Source organism: Nomia melanderi, chromosome 13 (genome assembly GCF_051020985.1).
Source record: "Nomia melanderi isolate GNS246 chromosome 13, iyNomMela1, whole genome shotgun sequence".
Taxonomy (NCBI): Eukaryota; Metazoa; Arthropoda; class Insecta; order Hymenoptera; family Halictidae; genus Nomia; species Nomia melanderi.
The window spans coordinates 8,514,391-8,529,903 of NC_135011.1; the positions used below are offsets into that span (position 1 = coordinate 8,514,391).

The 15,513-nt window shown below is 40.7% G+C and overlaps 1 protein-coding gene across 2 annotated transcripts in view; it reads right to left on the minus strand.

Moving 5' to 3' along the window:
- Positions 1–349: 349 nt before the first annotated feature.
- Efa6 (Exchange factor for Arf 6) overlaps positions 350–15,513 on the minus strand; it is a 73,926-nt gene continuing 58,762 nt past the window's right edge. Inside the window, exons 4-13 of one of the 2 annotated variants that reach the window (XM_031988965.2) lie at positions 5,850–6,219; positions 4,368–5,556; positions 3,393–3,625; positions 3,113–3,306; positions 2,837–3,029; positions 2,595–2,764; positions 1,987–2,203; positions 1,460–1,604; positions 996–1,139; positions 350–598 (exon numbers count right to left, since the gene is read on the minus strand). In XM_031988965.2, coding sequence (XP_031844825.1) covers positions 350–598; positions 996–1,139; positions 1,460–1,604; positions 1,987–2,203; positions 2,595–2,764; positions 2,837–3,029; positions 3,113–3,306; positions 3,393–3,625; positions 4,368–5,556; positions 5,850–6,219 — 3,104 coding nt within the window. Of the gene's footprint in view, positions 599–995; positions 1,140–1,168; positions 1,364–1,459; positions 1,605–1,986; positions 2,204–2,594; positions 2,765–2,836; positions 3,030–3,112; positions 3,307–3,392; positions 3,626–4,367; positions 5,557–5,849; positions 6,220–15,513 lie in introns of those variants that run through there. The other variant, XM_031988972.2, reaches the window with a different exon arrangement.

Genomic DNA, 15,513 nt, shown 5'->3' on the forward strand with positions numbered 1-15,513 from the left:
AAAACAATGATACTTGAGCGACGATGAATAAATCGAATACAAAAATAAAGGAGGTCAAATCAAATTGATACCGAAGAATAGTTTTGTGGGAAGGTTACAAAAAAACGCTGCTGTGCTAATAGCGCAGTACGAATGCTACTGCTACCAGTTGTAATGACCGCTGATAAATCATGATTAAATGTATTAAAAGAGAATGGTGAGTACACGGTACGGTACAGTACTTAACAGGTGATGTGTCGAATACATCATTAGGTTTTCGTTAATATGTCTTCCAAATTTCAGCTGTCGCTTCTGCCTGCATACGCAGGTCAGACTAAACCACACATGCTGAAAAGACACCCATCACACGTCAACCAATGTCCCCGCCGTAGTCCTGATCGTTTAGCAGATTACGGTTGTAAATGGCAGCCCTGTAACTGTACCTATTTATGGCAGGTCGATCGGGAACCGGCGGCGGTACTAAAGCCACATCAGAATTCAGCAGAGATCCACTTCCTTCGTCTACTTCACCGATACAACTCTCCACCAATGATGGCTCCACCTCTGTAAATGCCAGCCTCGACCGTAACAAGTATGCGTATGTCTTGTACCTTTTCAACTGTAATTCAGAAGACATAGAATTATGAACTTGTATTAAATGGAAAAGTTATAGGATATTATTTGTTTAAAGTTACTGTTCAAACTTCAAAATATTCTATATTATTAGCAGCAAAGTTAAGTGTGACATCCAATACAACTATTACAAATTTACTTGAATCTTGCTTTCTCAGTTTCTCTTTTTCCTAGAATTTAATGTAAATGTGCACTTTTTGTAACTACTGAGAAAATCGTTATTAAATAATATATAGCAATCAAATTACATAAGGTAAGCATGAAAAAAAATAATATACGATAGTTCATGATTAAATGCAATTTTTTCTATTTAAATTTAGATAACATACTAATCAAATTCTGTCTCATCGAACGATAGAGTTAGTAATTACATCATTGATTACCTCGTGATGCAAATAGGAATCCTTTTCCTTATAGTTTTGTACAGTGAGCGCTTTCGCCCCTCTTTCAGGTGGATGCCGCCTGTGCTCCTCTAGTTCCGCTTCTAATTTGCTAACCCTTTCCTCATGGTCCCGTAACTGTTCCCTCTGACAACACGATTAAAAATCCAAGATACCGTCAGTTTTATACACTTGAAAGGGTAAACACGCGGAAAGAGATATGGCGGTTACACGCATATACTACTGATTCTTTACTGATGCTTCTAATCTCGTGCCCAAAAGGGTTAATCTCATTTTGTCAATGTCGTATTCCGTTTTGAAGATATGAGAACTTAGAGAACGAAGTTGGCTTCAGGGATAGTAGAGGAAGGCTTGTAAATAAAGAAACAACGGAGACAGATTATATTCATTGTGTGGACGAGGTGAACGACATTCGTTAACGTTTTTTAGCACGTGAAACTACTCACAGGAGATAATTTCGTGTGACTGCAGGGGAGCAGGGGTCGTTGAAACTTTCGTTGGGAACCCACAGCTCCTGCTAATGGCTGGCAGGAGAAACTGGCGCAGACGAAGTTGATCGTGTCGATCCACGATTGCAGTTCTTTGGAATCACTGGAAACAACCCCAATTTTAATTAACACATATCCGTGATGATTGATCCATTGTTATGGAAGGTAAGAATGATTTTAATCAAACACTAAGTAACGAAAGAAACGGACAGCATTTACATTTTTGAAGTCGATAATACTTCTTATAACATAAGTATTTTACATTTGAAACTCAAGGGGAATATTTTTATATTTTTTTACTAACAAAATTTCAGTCATTCGTTAGTTTTCCTGAATAAAAAATTAGTATAATTTAAACGTTAATATGTGTCAAATAAATCATAGAAAATTCATCTTTTATTCATATGTCTAAATTCGTTGTTTGAATAATAAATTCGTGAATGTCTAATTATCATTGTCTTATTAACAATTTTATAGCAGCTCACCTCGTTTGGAAGAGATATTCCGCTTGATCCGCGGTTTGTAACCTGAAGACATGTTGCTTTTTCGTGTAGTCCGACGCCTTTGTGGCCAACGCGTGGTGTATACGTATCGCGTTGTGCAAACTATCATTACGGAAGCCATGCTCGTCTTTGTGCAAATATAATACAAGTTCTCTCAATGTACAATAATACATTTTCCAACCTCGTTTTCCGAACGGAGCTAAAAGAAATCATAAATACGTCAATTAAGTAAATTGAATTTTGCTCAAACTCACTCGAGATAGTATCCAAGCTATTCACAAGTTATTTTCCAATTGTTAAAATAGAAAGAGATAGGAATAGCAAACGTACTAGCGATCTTAAGCAAATTATTCGTATCTACTAACTCATCATATGTGTACAGTAACTCACGAACATATTCGAATCTGCTTAAAATGACTAATTCAAGGAGAACCTGCATGGTAACTTTTAATGTTTTATCATTTCTTCATCGTTTCTTTACATTCTATTTTACATAATTCTTACATCCAACGAAATACGAACAACATTTTTACATAAATACATTTGTGAGACCCTGTGCTGTAATAACAGTATAAAGCTGGGATCAATACTTTTCTTTCCATTGGAGTCGTAGCAACATTTCCGCATAACGTAACCCTTCTTGAACTCCGTAGCACCCGTAACATTTGGCACGTCGAGAAACGGATTCCCGGTTCCAGGCATCGCTGGACCATCACCCTGCTGAATCGCCTGATTCGCTGCTTCGTCTCCCTCTTCATCCCTGAGTTAGAAATACAATGATCTATCCAATCCCTCTACACAAATGTAGGGTAACGCTTCTGAATCAACTTACAAGGCCCATTCTAAGGGGAACGATTTGATGGCGTTGTAAAGTTGCTTTAGCACCTCTCTAGGGAAATTATCACCGTCATTCAGTTCCGAGAGGTTCTCTATAAATTCGTTACACGACATCTTCCTGCCGATGTTCTGTCCATGAAGATCCGTGTTGAGCAGCATTATGGCGCAGGTTAAGGTATGAACAGCGTCTACAATAGAAGACCAGTCAACGATTACGCTGGATGCCGATTACCATGAGACGCGTCGCCTGGCTGTCAAGTCAAATTTTTACCCTGAGAATTGAAGGCGCCCGGGTTACAATCGAGAAACCTCTTGGAGAAATGTACAAGAACCCTTTCCCTTTCCTGGGTCTCCCCCGTCAAAGAGAACTGGGCAAGGAACTTTCTGAGAGCCACGTCCAGCGAGTCCCGTTCAAAGCTGAAGTATCTCAAGTATTCTTCGGCCACCGCTTTACTGAAGTCGTTGCTGGAACCCGAGAATGAGGATCAAAGTTAAAGCAGACTTCACCATGGACCACCCGAGTAAAATTTCGAATTCGGTGGGTCGCATACTTTTTGCTAAGATGTCTAGAAACGTCAGACTTTTTGAAACCGTCCAATGAGTATAGCCTCTTGGCCAACCGAACAGCAGATGGTAGGTCCACTGCCTTAGGACTGTAATGGAAGCTGTGCAAACTCTCGATGTCGCTCTCCTCATCGGCGGACTGAGGCGGTGACGTGCCGTGTTTGTCGTCGAAGATGCCGCAGTTCAGCGCCTCCTTCTCGTCCTCGCTCTCTTTCAACTCCTGAAACGAGTACCGGCAAATCAGCAACGTTACTTCCCCGTTACTCCGAGAAGTTAGAGAGATTTGATCGGAACAAATTCAGTCGGTCAAGGCTGTTGCTCCCACTGAAAGGCGGGTCGGCGAATGGGTGTGGCTGGGTTCTTGGCGGGCGTGGCCATATGGCATAGGACTGCTTAATTGGAACACCGTAGTAAACGTAGCCGTATATTAATTAAAAAACAAGCCCGGTAAACGATTCGATGAGCCAACTAAAGAAAGGAATTTGAAATTAGAGGTACAATGGGTGTAACTAAAGAATACAGTGGGCGTTAACAAACGTCGCAAAGAACACGATAGTACAACGTAGCAGTGATAATTGAATAGACAAATGGACATGGTTCAAAAGATTCACGGTAACAGGTAAGCAAGTCGGACATGGTTCAAATCGCATGTTAGAAGCAACTAAATTGTGCAGTGGGCGTGTCGGTAATCATAACGTGCGTGGTCAAACGGCGCGATGGGCGTAGCCAAAGGTTACAGAGGGGGTAGTTCGTCGGTGGCCTTGAGAGACGAATCAATTTTGTTTGAAAAGATAGTCACTCTTGATTCACTAAATCATTCGCTTACATATCCAGGCATTCGATTTCCAAGCAAACGTTGAAAAGAATCAAGTTTCCCATTAGTCAGACCGACCGCTCAAATCAATATCCTCTAAATTTAAATCACGGAGCATCAGGTTCTAACTCAGACATCGAAACGCTACCTGATATCCAACGAACTCGGGAGTAACATTGCCGGCGGCGGATCGTTGCACGGTGTTCTGCGCGGTCGAGGTGGGCACAAGGTCAGGATTACTGGGATTCCCGCGTCGCCTGTTCTGCCTTGGACTAGTGTTCCTAGCGGTGGCGGTCTCCTTGTCGGGCCCCTTCACCTGTATCACTATCCTGTGCTCGGACGTCGCGTCCTGGCCGGCAGGGTAGCCGGTGGGGGTGGACGCAGAAGTCTTGAGCCTCCTTTGGGGCGGTTCGCTGGCCAGTATCGTCGAGTCACTGTCACTCGGATCACTGACCATCATATCGCGAGCACTGAGTATGTCCATAGTCTCCTCGTCGTTGTAGTCGGGACTGGACATGTTGCTGATGGCCTCGGACTGGCTGAGGTCACCGTTGGTGGGGTGGAGGCCGGAGGCCGAGGAGGTGGTCCCGTCGCCGGAGGGGCCCAGGGCTGTGGCGCTGGTGCCCGTGGGTACCGGCGGTGGGAACCTACGGGATCCAGAATTGGAGGACATGACGGAGGACGAGACTGAGGTAGGGGAGGCCGGCGATAAGGATCTCTGAGGGCTAGTGCCCTCCGTCGAGGAGCTACTCGACGAGGATTGGGACGAGCTGCCATTTTGGCAGCAAGAGGTGCGCTCCGAGGCGGACGGTGAGCTGACCGGCGCGTTGTACGTCCAGACGATCCGCTCGCTGGACAAGCCCTGGCCGCTGTCCGGCCGCGTGTCCAACAGGGTGTTCAAGCTGGACGTGACGTCGTCGTCAATGTCAATGTCCACCGCGCTCATCGCCGGATCCTTTTGGAATTGCAAGTGGTCCTCGGAGCGCGAGGTACGCACGAAACCGCTCGAGTAACCGAAACTCGCGGCGTTCGGCTTGCTAGTATCGCTCTGGCCCGGGCACTGGCCGCTCTCGCGTTTGCTGATCCCGACCGGAGAGGTGCTGGCCGAGTTCGAACCGGTGCACTTGTAAGCACGGTGATGGCCCAGCATCTCGTTAGGACTGGTAGGTACCGAGTTATGATGATGGTGATTGTGGTGATTATGGTGATGGTGGGTGTGATGATTGTTGTACCTCAGCGAGTCGACCTTCTTCTGGTGCTTCGGGAGAAGACCGCTGCTTTGCTGGGTGCGCGACAGATTCAGCATCAGGTCACCGGTCATCATGTAGGCTTCGAACCTGCGCCATAATACTCGTTTACTCTTATTTTTTCTTTCGAATGTAGCGCGTCTCCTTAACGCCGTTTTCCTTAAATACTCGAATTCTAGATCAAATTCCCCGAGACCGTTTTTTCTTTTTACATTCTCGCTGTTCGAGACCTGAAATTTTAGACCTCGCTGGGAGCGTACACTTGGAAACTTCTCGACCCGGGAAAATCGATTTCACTCGACTACACCCGAAGGAGAAAGCCAAGACGGAACTTCGTTCTAGCGTCATTCTCGTTCGACGATATTGAGAAATGGCGAACGTACCTAGGCGTGTTCTTCTGTCTGGTGAACTTCTCGCCGGACAGAGGCTCCCATTGGGCCCGTTCCTCCTCCTTGAAACTGTCGACCGGCGGTAGCAGCGCCTCTAGCTCGGAGGAACCGGATGCATCGCTGTACGAACCGTTGCTTCTGGTCGTGTACTGCGACGCGCCGGTCGGTTCCTGAGGCGATCCCCCCGGAAGTTCCGGCGTTCTCGTTTTCCTTGAATCCGAGTCCTCGCTATTGCCCGACGATATGGACCGGGGATTGTTCGCAAGGGTTGTCGCCTCGTGTGAGATCTTCGAGGAGTCCGTCTCGTCGCATACCGGCTGTCCAGGCGATAACAAGCGACGTACGTGCGCTTTTATTGCAGGATCTGTAGAAACAACTTCGTTATCTTATCTAGGCCTTAATCAACAAGATTTTTCTGTTTGTCGTTTCTAGTAAACCATCTTTTTGAATATCGTTACGCGTATAGGCGGCGTAAGCTGGCGATAAGTAGCTTCTTGAAAAGGAAAGTGAAACTGGTGTAATAATTCTCGTCGGTTACGGCGAGATAATTAGCTGGGAGGAGTAAGAATCAGAGGAAGCCGGGGTAAATATTACGTGAAAAATGCTTAACGCACTCGTTCCCCTATTATGCAATACTTTTCGTCTGTCATATATAACACCTCCATTTACGCAGCGTTTCCACCGAGGAAAATCTGTTTTTATGTTAGGAACGAAGAAATTGTGAAACTTGCAGAATAAAATGATTAATGAAGGATTAATTTCATTTATGAGATCTTTATGTGCGTAAGGGAACTTTATCAATGAATAATTTGCGTAAATTGGGGGACAAATTATCGCAGCAATGTAAGTTGTGTTATATATCTCTACGTTAAGTTTGTACATTATACCGATTATTTGAGGATTATTTGAAAATACCCTATTTAAAAGATATAGTTGATTAATTGTATGTTCAATATATTGCATGCCAAGACAATTTTATAAAAGATTCTCAACTAAGGCAGAATTCCCTTTCGAAATAAGTTATTTTAAATGAAGGTTAAAATGGTATAAATTCATTATAAAATGTTTGTTCTAGTATTAGCAAATTTTCGTCATCACACATCGTAAATGACAGAGAAAATACGAATAATTATACTATTAATTATACATATATTTTCAACCATAATTTATCTATCGTACGTATATGAATGACGTGACTCCGCAGGAAACATTAGTTTCATTCATATATGAACAAAGTGGCACACAATGCATTAAAGCAGAAATTTTATTTCATTAAATGTCCATCAGTTGGAAATCCCTAATGAAAGTAATTTAGAAACGGTCATTAACGACTATCGCAGTAAAATGTATGTTCGATAAAAAAGAGAATATCTAATCGCACTGTTAATAAAATATTGATTTCAGGAACAGTGTTCTGATTAAATAAAATAAATGCGCGAAAGTAAGCTTTTACTTAGGAGATATGTAATTCATGAGCTAGAATATCAGTCAACGACCGAAGACATCAACGAGCGCAGGTTTTCTTACAGGTCGTTGCCTACTTCCGGCAATTCCCCTCACGTATTTGTGGAACGAATACTAATTGATTCACCTTATACATTGTATTATACCTAGAAAACGTTTCTCTTGATAAAATTTCACTACATTTTAAAACGAAAGTCACTGCACGTTGCAAGAAGGCTTTACAATGTATTCCTCAGCGACAGATTCTTGAATAACTTATTCTTTGATAAAATGTTTCATGAATAATTTCAGATTCAAATATCTTTTATTAGAACTGCAGTACTGCAGTTAAAAGAATCACGTTTCAACTACCAAAGTCTCCGCAGTAATAAATTCTTGTTTAAACATTCAATTAAAAGGACATTCACAAAATAATTTTATCCCATTATTTCGATAAAAGGCAAACGAACTTTTCTTTATAATTGTCTGATAAAGTAATGTATCAAGAAAAATATCTATTTATAAAAATATAAAATATTTCTCATTACAAATATACCGACAGCGTTCTTGAGAGTCACGCTTCAACCCTTATAGAATAATAAAGCCACCTTCAAAAGCTGAGACAAAGCTATCAACCCTTAATCCCAATATTTGCTGAAAACCGGATGCCGAAACAAAATATCGCGAAGAAGAATATCCATCGCGGAAAATATTCCTTATTAGAGACGCAGCAGAGCGTCATTTCGAGGAATCACATTTCAACCCCCAAAATCCCCGAGTAATAAATCCCCATTGAAAAATTTCCTTTCACCGGCGACGCGAAAGGCGGGCCAGCGCCGCGTCGAAGTCGAAACGTATTTTCCGCGCGACAAAAGTCTTCCGGAGCCGCGGAGGGCATCAGAGGAGATTTTCCCATTCTCCGTTTCGCAATAATCTCGTCGCGGGCTGGCTGGCTGGCTGGCTGGCTGGCTGGCCGCGCTCGTGAGACACCGTGCTCGCGTATTTCCAGCTGGCTGAAGGCAGTAACTGGGACAGGTCTTTCCGTTCCGAGGGAAGTCTGATTAAAAAGCCGCGGCTGCCTTCGTTCCGCGCGGTGGGAAAATTTATTGCCGGCGCGTGGAGGACTTCAAAGCCGGTCGCTGCGGCGCCAAAGGAAACTTTCCGCGGCGAGGGGCCATCGGGCAACAGCCACGGGGCCAAGGGAAAAACGAGCTGCCCGGATGACACGGGGAAAATAAGTTCGATTCCCAGGGGGTGGCTGGCTCGCTAGCTGACTGGCTGGCCACGAGACGCCGGATTTACGAGCGACAAACAACGCCGACAGAGACGAGTCACCCTTAAATAATGCACACCCGGTCGGACGGACGCGAGCCCGCCGCTGACCGCCTGTCCACGACGATCACTGACGTTTAGGGTCTTTGCACACTTAACAATGCTGCAGCCGAATAACTCCAGCGTCAGCCTTCTGACTTTCTTATTAGTTCGAATGGGAACGTGTATCCACCGTGGGTGCAGGCTGGTGATATGCTAATGCGGGTACTGTTGGAAGATAATTCGGTGTCTAGTGGAAGGGTGCAGAGGCAAGTGAGGCCTTTGGCTCGGTATCTTGTTTACAGTTTTTGTTTCAAGTTCATAGTAGAAAATTAGTATAAGAAATAAGATGACGAGCAAACTCGTATTTCTCAACCTAGCCATCAAGTGATCCCCTAATATTGTTGAGTGATGGTTTGGTGTGTGACAAGAAGACACATAGGAAACAGGGGTCTTTTAGGTTTAGACAGTTTTCATTGTTTCCGCGTGACTGTATTGATTGATAACTAATTAGAATTGAAGAAGAGCCGAGGAAAGATGAAAATTGACCTATTAAACTTACAGTTTTCAGCCTAGCTATCAAGTGATCCTCTAACATTTTCGGATAATGACTTGGTATGTGGCAAGCAGACACATGGGCAACAGGGATCTTCTAGGTTTAAATCATGATTTTTATTGCTTCCGTGTGACTCTACTAATTGATAGCAAATTAGTATCGAAGAAGAGGAAGAATGAAAGCTGACTAGTTAGATCTGCAGTTCTCAGTCCAGCCATCAAGTGATTTAACGGTAGGTGGATGTATCCTCAGTTGAGCTACATATAAAACAGTCAAAAGGCTGACGTTTACCTGGCGCCGTTCGTCTGCGACGTTGTTAAAGTGTGCGGCAGTCCTCATACTTCGTTTTTTACTCTTGGACCCACTGGTCAACAACAACTTTATGATCCTGCGAGGAATGCGCCCAGTGACGATCCTAGTTTGCGACCTGGCGACCAGCCTCACGTTCCTGTGAGGTTATTCTTTCAACCCCTGTATCCAACGAGACGACCACGAGAACTACCTTCGCTGGTTTACCCTTTCGATCAAGGATACTATAAAATGGACGTTTACAATGTGAATGTTTGATACGAGTGGCGGCGTTCGTGAAAGTTTAATGGGTTTTTGTTGTTAGTTTGTGGAGAAGGGACGTGAAGAGGAGTTTATAGCTTTCGTCGAGTTTTATTAGAAATCAGAAGGCATTATTAACCACTAGAAATTAGTGTATCTGTTACCTACTTTACGAAAGATTCTATCAGACACTGCTACACAATAAAACTTCATTGTTTTTCTAATTTTAACATGCCCCACGTATTTGCATAGAATAAACGTGAATAAAACTCGCAGTTTAGCGATCGTTTCAATTGCACATCGAGTTTTATACGGTTATCAACAATCTGCTGTTTACATATTCCACGTTGGAAAACTTTGTACAGTTTCATATACTCATCAGTGCAGCTAATTAACCGCGTATCTCGTGAATAAGAGATTCTTAAATATGAGAATAGAAATATTTAGCAATAGTTGTGATTGTAATTGATCAACTGAGCCTGAGAATATTGTCATTCTTCGTACGTGCCAGATGTTACGGTATACACCCCGTATAATGATTCACGCGCGTAGATATTGAACTTGATCTCGTTGCTGCTAGCGGAGAGCATCGATGTTCAGCTGGTGAGTGAACTCCCGGCCGATCTAATGATAGAACGCACTGGACGCGTATAGGCGCTCTTGAACCTGATAGTAATAATAGAATTATGCGATAATAACCCGTAGAAAACACCATCACACGTCTGGCCGCGGTAGCTAAACGCCTCTCGCCTTGGTCGGGGCCAAAGAGACGGCCCGACACACGTCGCTGTTCACGCGTGCTTGAGTAAAAAAAAAAAAAAGGGAGAGAGAGAACGTCGAGGGGCCACGTAATTAACCGCACGAGCCAACGATCAAACGTTCAGATAACAAACAATTTTCTATTAGAGTGACTCATTGATTGCCCACGGTCTAGGAGAACGTGCGAGGCCTTTTTTTATTCGGGCTTGGAAAATATTAGAGAATATTCATTTCCGTTTTTCTTATCTCTAACAGTTCGTGATCAGATTGTAGTACTTCGTGTATGGTTCACTGTTTAAAGGATGACGTTCTATTTGTAGTTCACTAATCGTGTTACATTTTCATTAAGAGGCTGAATTAAGCTGATAGCTATTTCTATCTATTTTGATTACATTATTATTATGTTAAGATTGATGTAAATGAAGGTTTCAATAAATGATTTTTCAGAATTTTTTGTTTACTAGAATGTACGTGTAGTTTAACATATTTGTTTAATATGATTTTAAAAGATATATATAAGTTTAATTATTTTATATTAGACATTTGATTGAAAGCACAATGATTTTAATGAAGTGTTTTGGAGTATTAATTACTTAGTAAATGAATTGAATACGAAAATTTTATTTAACTTTAACGAGAAGTGTGATATTTTTAGCCTGAGTTGTCTGTAAAACAATTTTTTCTCGTTTTAATTATATTATTTTAATAGAGATACGGCGATAGTATTAATTACGAACGTTACCAGCACTAAATAGTTCTCCCACAATTCATTATTATTAACATTGTGGAATATTGTTAACAAAATCAGCGAACATTAATATCAATGACGTTATAAACATTCACGTCACTCGCACGATCTATTTAATATCAATTTCCTATTCAGTTAAATGTTAATAGGGAGGCACAAAGGCTGTCAATTTTAATTGTAAATGAGACGCGATTATCATTGAAATGTCAGTGATTCGTGTAACAGAAATTCACAATGAATATTATATTGCCATTATCATTCTAATAAATTCCCTATCAGTTATTTTCATAATCCAAATCAATCACTGAATCACCAACAGAACAAAAAGCTGTTACAAAAAATAAACAAATTTATATCCGATTTCGTGTTTGCAATTAAATTACCTTCTTATTATTGGATTATCATTTACCTTTCAATTTCATTAAGTGCTAAAATTATCATCGACGTACACATCTCTTCTAGATACTACTATTTCAACCCTTACATGGACAATCAAAGCATTTATATTTCTTCAAACTTTAATATCCCATATTTTCTAAAAAAATTTCGTTATTTTTAAAACAGAAATCGATGGAAGAGGAGTCCAAATATACAAATCCACAGTAATTTAGTCAAATTTTCTCAAGAACATAACAAACTGTAGAATCAAAAATATAAAAATTCGTACTACAGCATCCCTGGGTACAAGGGTTGGAAAGTTCTACCTGTTACCGTTGAAATGAATCTTTCAACGATGGCAACCGCGGATAGCAATGGCTCGGGATCTATTTCCAACAGAAATCACTATCACCGACACGAATCGCGTACAAGTAAATCGAAATCCCGTGAGTGCTGGTTCACGCCTGTTTATGTTCTTTGTTTCGTTTGCGTTCGGCGCACGTTTTATTTTCGAATCGATATGTCGCTTTCCCCGCGCCGGGGATCCGTTCTGTACACAAGTGAGAAAAGCCAATTAGTCGACGTTCGGTCAGTGAACGCTACCGTAGGAAAGCCGATTAGCAGACCGACAATCAATAATATGTTAACTAGACGCACGCCGTGCACCGCCCAGCACCAAGCTTGCAATTTCCCTAACGGCACGCTCTATTTTTGTGCGGATGCGACCACGCACTCGATTTACGACAATCACCACCATTTTATGCGTGAAAAGTTTTGTCGCTGCCCGATTTTATTCGGTTTTTTCACCATTTCACACCTGACGCAGGTTGTAATGTACTCACACTGTTTTATTACTTCAATATCTGATAACGTTAAACCCTTAATTATGGAATTTGATGGATGAACAGTGTTATTCGTGAATTTTAAATTAAGTATTAGGGTTTTCATTAATAACTATCAGGTATTAGTAAATATTATTATTTAGTGGCTTGTGTTGACTTTGATTGATGTAATAATTCTAATTTACTTGCAGCTTGATATTTTAATTTGGAATATTTGTACACAGAATGATTCGGGTAATTGGGTCAATTTATATGTATTGTAACTAAGTATTATATTAGATATTTCATGCTATACGAGGTAACAATTATAATAATTCGTCGTAAGATGAATTATTTCAAATTATATTCGGTTGTGGAGATTTATCATTTCAGAATTCCTAGAAAGTCGAGTGCAGGGTAAAAAGGAACTTTCCACGTTTTTGCTGGTTTCCTGAAGAAATACGAGATAATCACCGTTGAAAGTATCATTTTTATTTATGAAGTCGGTGCCTGAACAATGTTCGTGTGACGGATTAGTATTAATTGCGAAAAAACTGTGTTTTCACGTTGAGTAAGTTCGATCCCTATCAAAGTTCTTACACGAAAGACATACATAATAATTCTGATGACTCGGCAGGAGTCCAGATGTGAATTCAATCGGAAATTTGTGGGTCATTGTTAAAAGAAAAGTTGAAAATGTGGTTAACAGGAAAGTTGGGCTTCTAGAAAGCCCAGTCCGGAGCTGGCATCGCAACGAAAACATCAAAGCAAACCCGTGAAAGTCTGATTAGAGGCATGCCAAATCGCATTAATTAAAAACGAAGGAATGCATACAAAGTAGTGTTTATGGTAACAAAGTGTGAATAAAAGATTGTCCTGAAAACATACCGTTAAGTGTAACATGCTGCTCAATTAAATAACAACATAGTTTCAATTTAAAATAGCTTCCCACTTTTAAGAAACAGTACCAGGAACTGTTGGAGGACTGCAGTAGACAGTATAAACTTACTGTAGACTAAAGATTTCATTAGAAATAAATACTAGTTCAGTGTACAAATGGTAGCCAATTATAGACACATCTATGCTACCGCTAGGAAGTTAAAGCAACTTATAATTTCAATATAAATTAAATAATGAATGTAACACGAATTAAGTCTTCAACGAAATAGATATTTCTTGACTGAAAATATTTTCTTACGATCAATAAACGTTAATAATTAGTAAGTGAATTGTTCATAAATCTCAGTGACTAAGTCGAATTTCACAAGATTTTTAGTTTTCAATGCCGAAATATTAATTGCTTCTTTATATACTTTATTTTACATAATTTTTTTACTTCTCATTCTTCAAAATTAACCCCTTTGACAAACAATCAGCACAACCAAAACTAAAGATTCCAATTACAACACATGTATTTCACAGAAGACCAATACAATACTAAAAATCGGAATAACAAAAATCCCAAACTCCTATAAAAAATTTTCTCGTTAATGTCATGTCCTGAAAATAGCAGAAATTAGGAAATTAAACAGAAAACTATCTGAGAAAAAATGAAAATTAATCGATCAATCGAATTCTTCAGTCCTAACCATCAAACGATCTAATTGTACAGTTGTTAGATGACTTGATGTCTATCGGAACAACCCAGAAGTAAGAAGTCTTTTTCTATTTTACAGTCTTACAGTTACGATTAATTAATCTAATCGTATCAACAAATAGCAAATTATTAGTAATAAAGAAATAAAACCAATCGATCAATCGAATTCTTCGATCCTAACCATCAAATAATCTAGCAGTACAGTACTACATACGAACAGTTTGAAATTACAGTCCGGTGATTAGGATTCGCGCTAGATAGGATCCCGTCCCCGTTCATCGGCAGTGACGCCGTCGAATGATGTCGTCAGTCCGTTCCCCCTTTCGTTAAACTAGATCGAGTAATTATTTAAAGGGGTCATCGGGTTGTACAACGCAGCGAACTTCATTAGAGAAGGGGGGCAGGCTGCAGCCGGCAGGCGGGAAAGCAGCCGTCGAATGAATTCAAGGTGCGCGTGCAGTGATAACGATAATCCGGTGTAAATCGGGTAGACACGACGACGGTGTTCTGTGAACCACCGGTTGTATCTGGCCTCGTAGCGAGTTTACACGATGATTCTACTCACGCAACACACCTAGCTGTCCGCTGATACTGGCACGTTCGCGTATTTACCCTAGACCGGCCAGCTAGCGCGAAGCCGCGCGCCGCCAGTTGACCGGAATTGTTTAAACGACTTTATAAGTACACGATCCAGAACCACGCGATCCGTCCTCAACGCGTACACGCCTCTTTTTCTAATTGCACACGTTTTCTACGTGATTCGACGAACGTGCCATTCTGCGATTGATTCAGCCCGGCCATTCAGCTTACTTCTTACACTGTGGTTTCTTTCATACATCTGGCGGGTGTAACTATTTTTAATCGTGTTTAAGATCGCATTAACTGATACGGTAGCGACCGTTGGATATATTATACTATTTTCGTGATTTGATAATGATTTGTGTTTGATTTAGAAATTTGATTAAGTTTCCTGTTTCTTTATTAAGTCTTTGTCTTATGAATTTTTTCTAATTGCTGGATCTCAATAGAGTAATTTCGTTAGAACAAGAGGAAAATTTTGTACTTATTCTATGTTTACGTTTACTTAGAAGCATTATAATTAATAATAGAAAAATAATATTCAATTCGAAGTTGAAAGAGTTAGATGATATTTATATTTGTTAAATGCTACTTGAAATCTAAGGGTTAAAGTTGTTCTTGTGGTGAAATAAAAGGGATTCCTGTTTTCTGGTGTAATATAGAAGTAGGTTTTACAAGGATTATTCGCGTATAAAAGATAATTTAGAAAATTCTGGTTTTTTATTTTAAAGTTAGAATTTTTTCATTTTGATTCATTTTGATAAGGATACACTTAAGAGCAGATAACTTTTCTTTTACTCAATCAATATTCAAACGCTGGTTCTAGAGGTGTTCGCAGTTCGTTCCAATACATTACTCATTGAATCTCGTGGAGAAATTATTTTTGCAAAGAACACTTTCATTTACAGTGCCCCAAA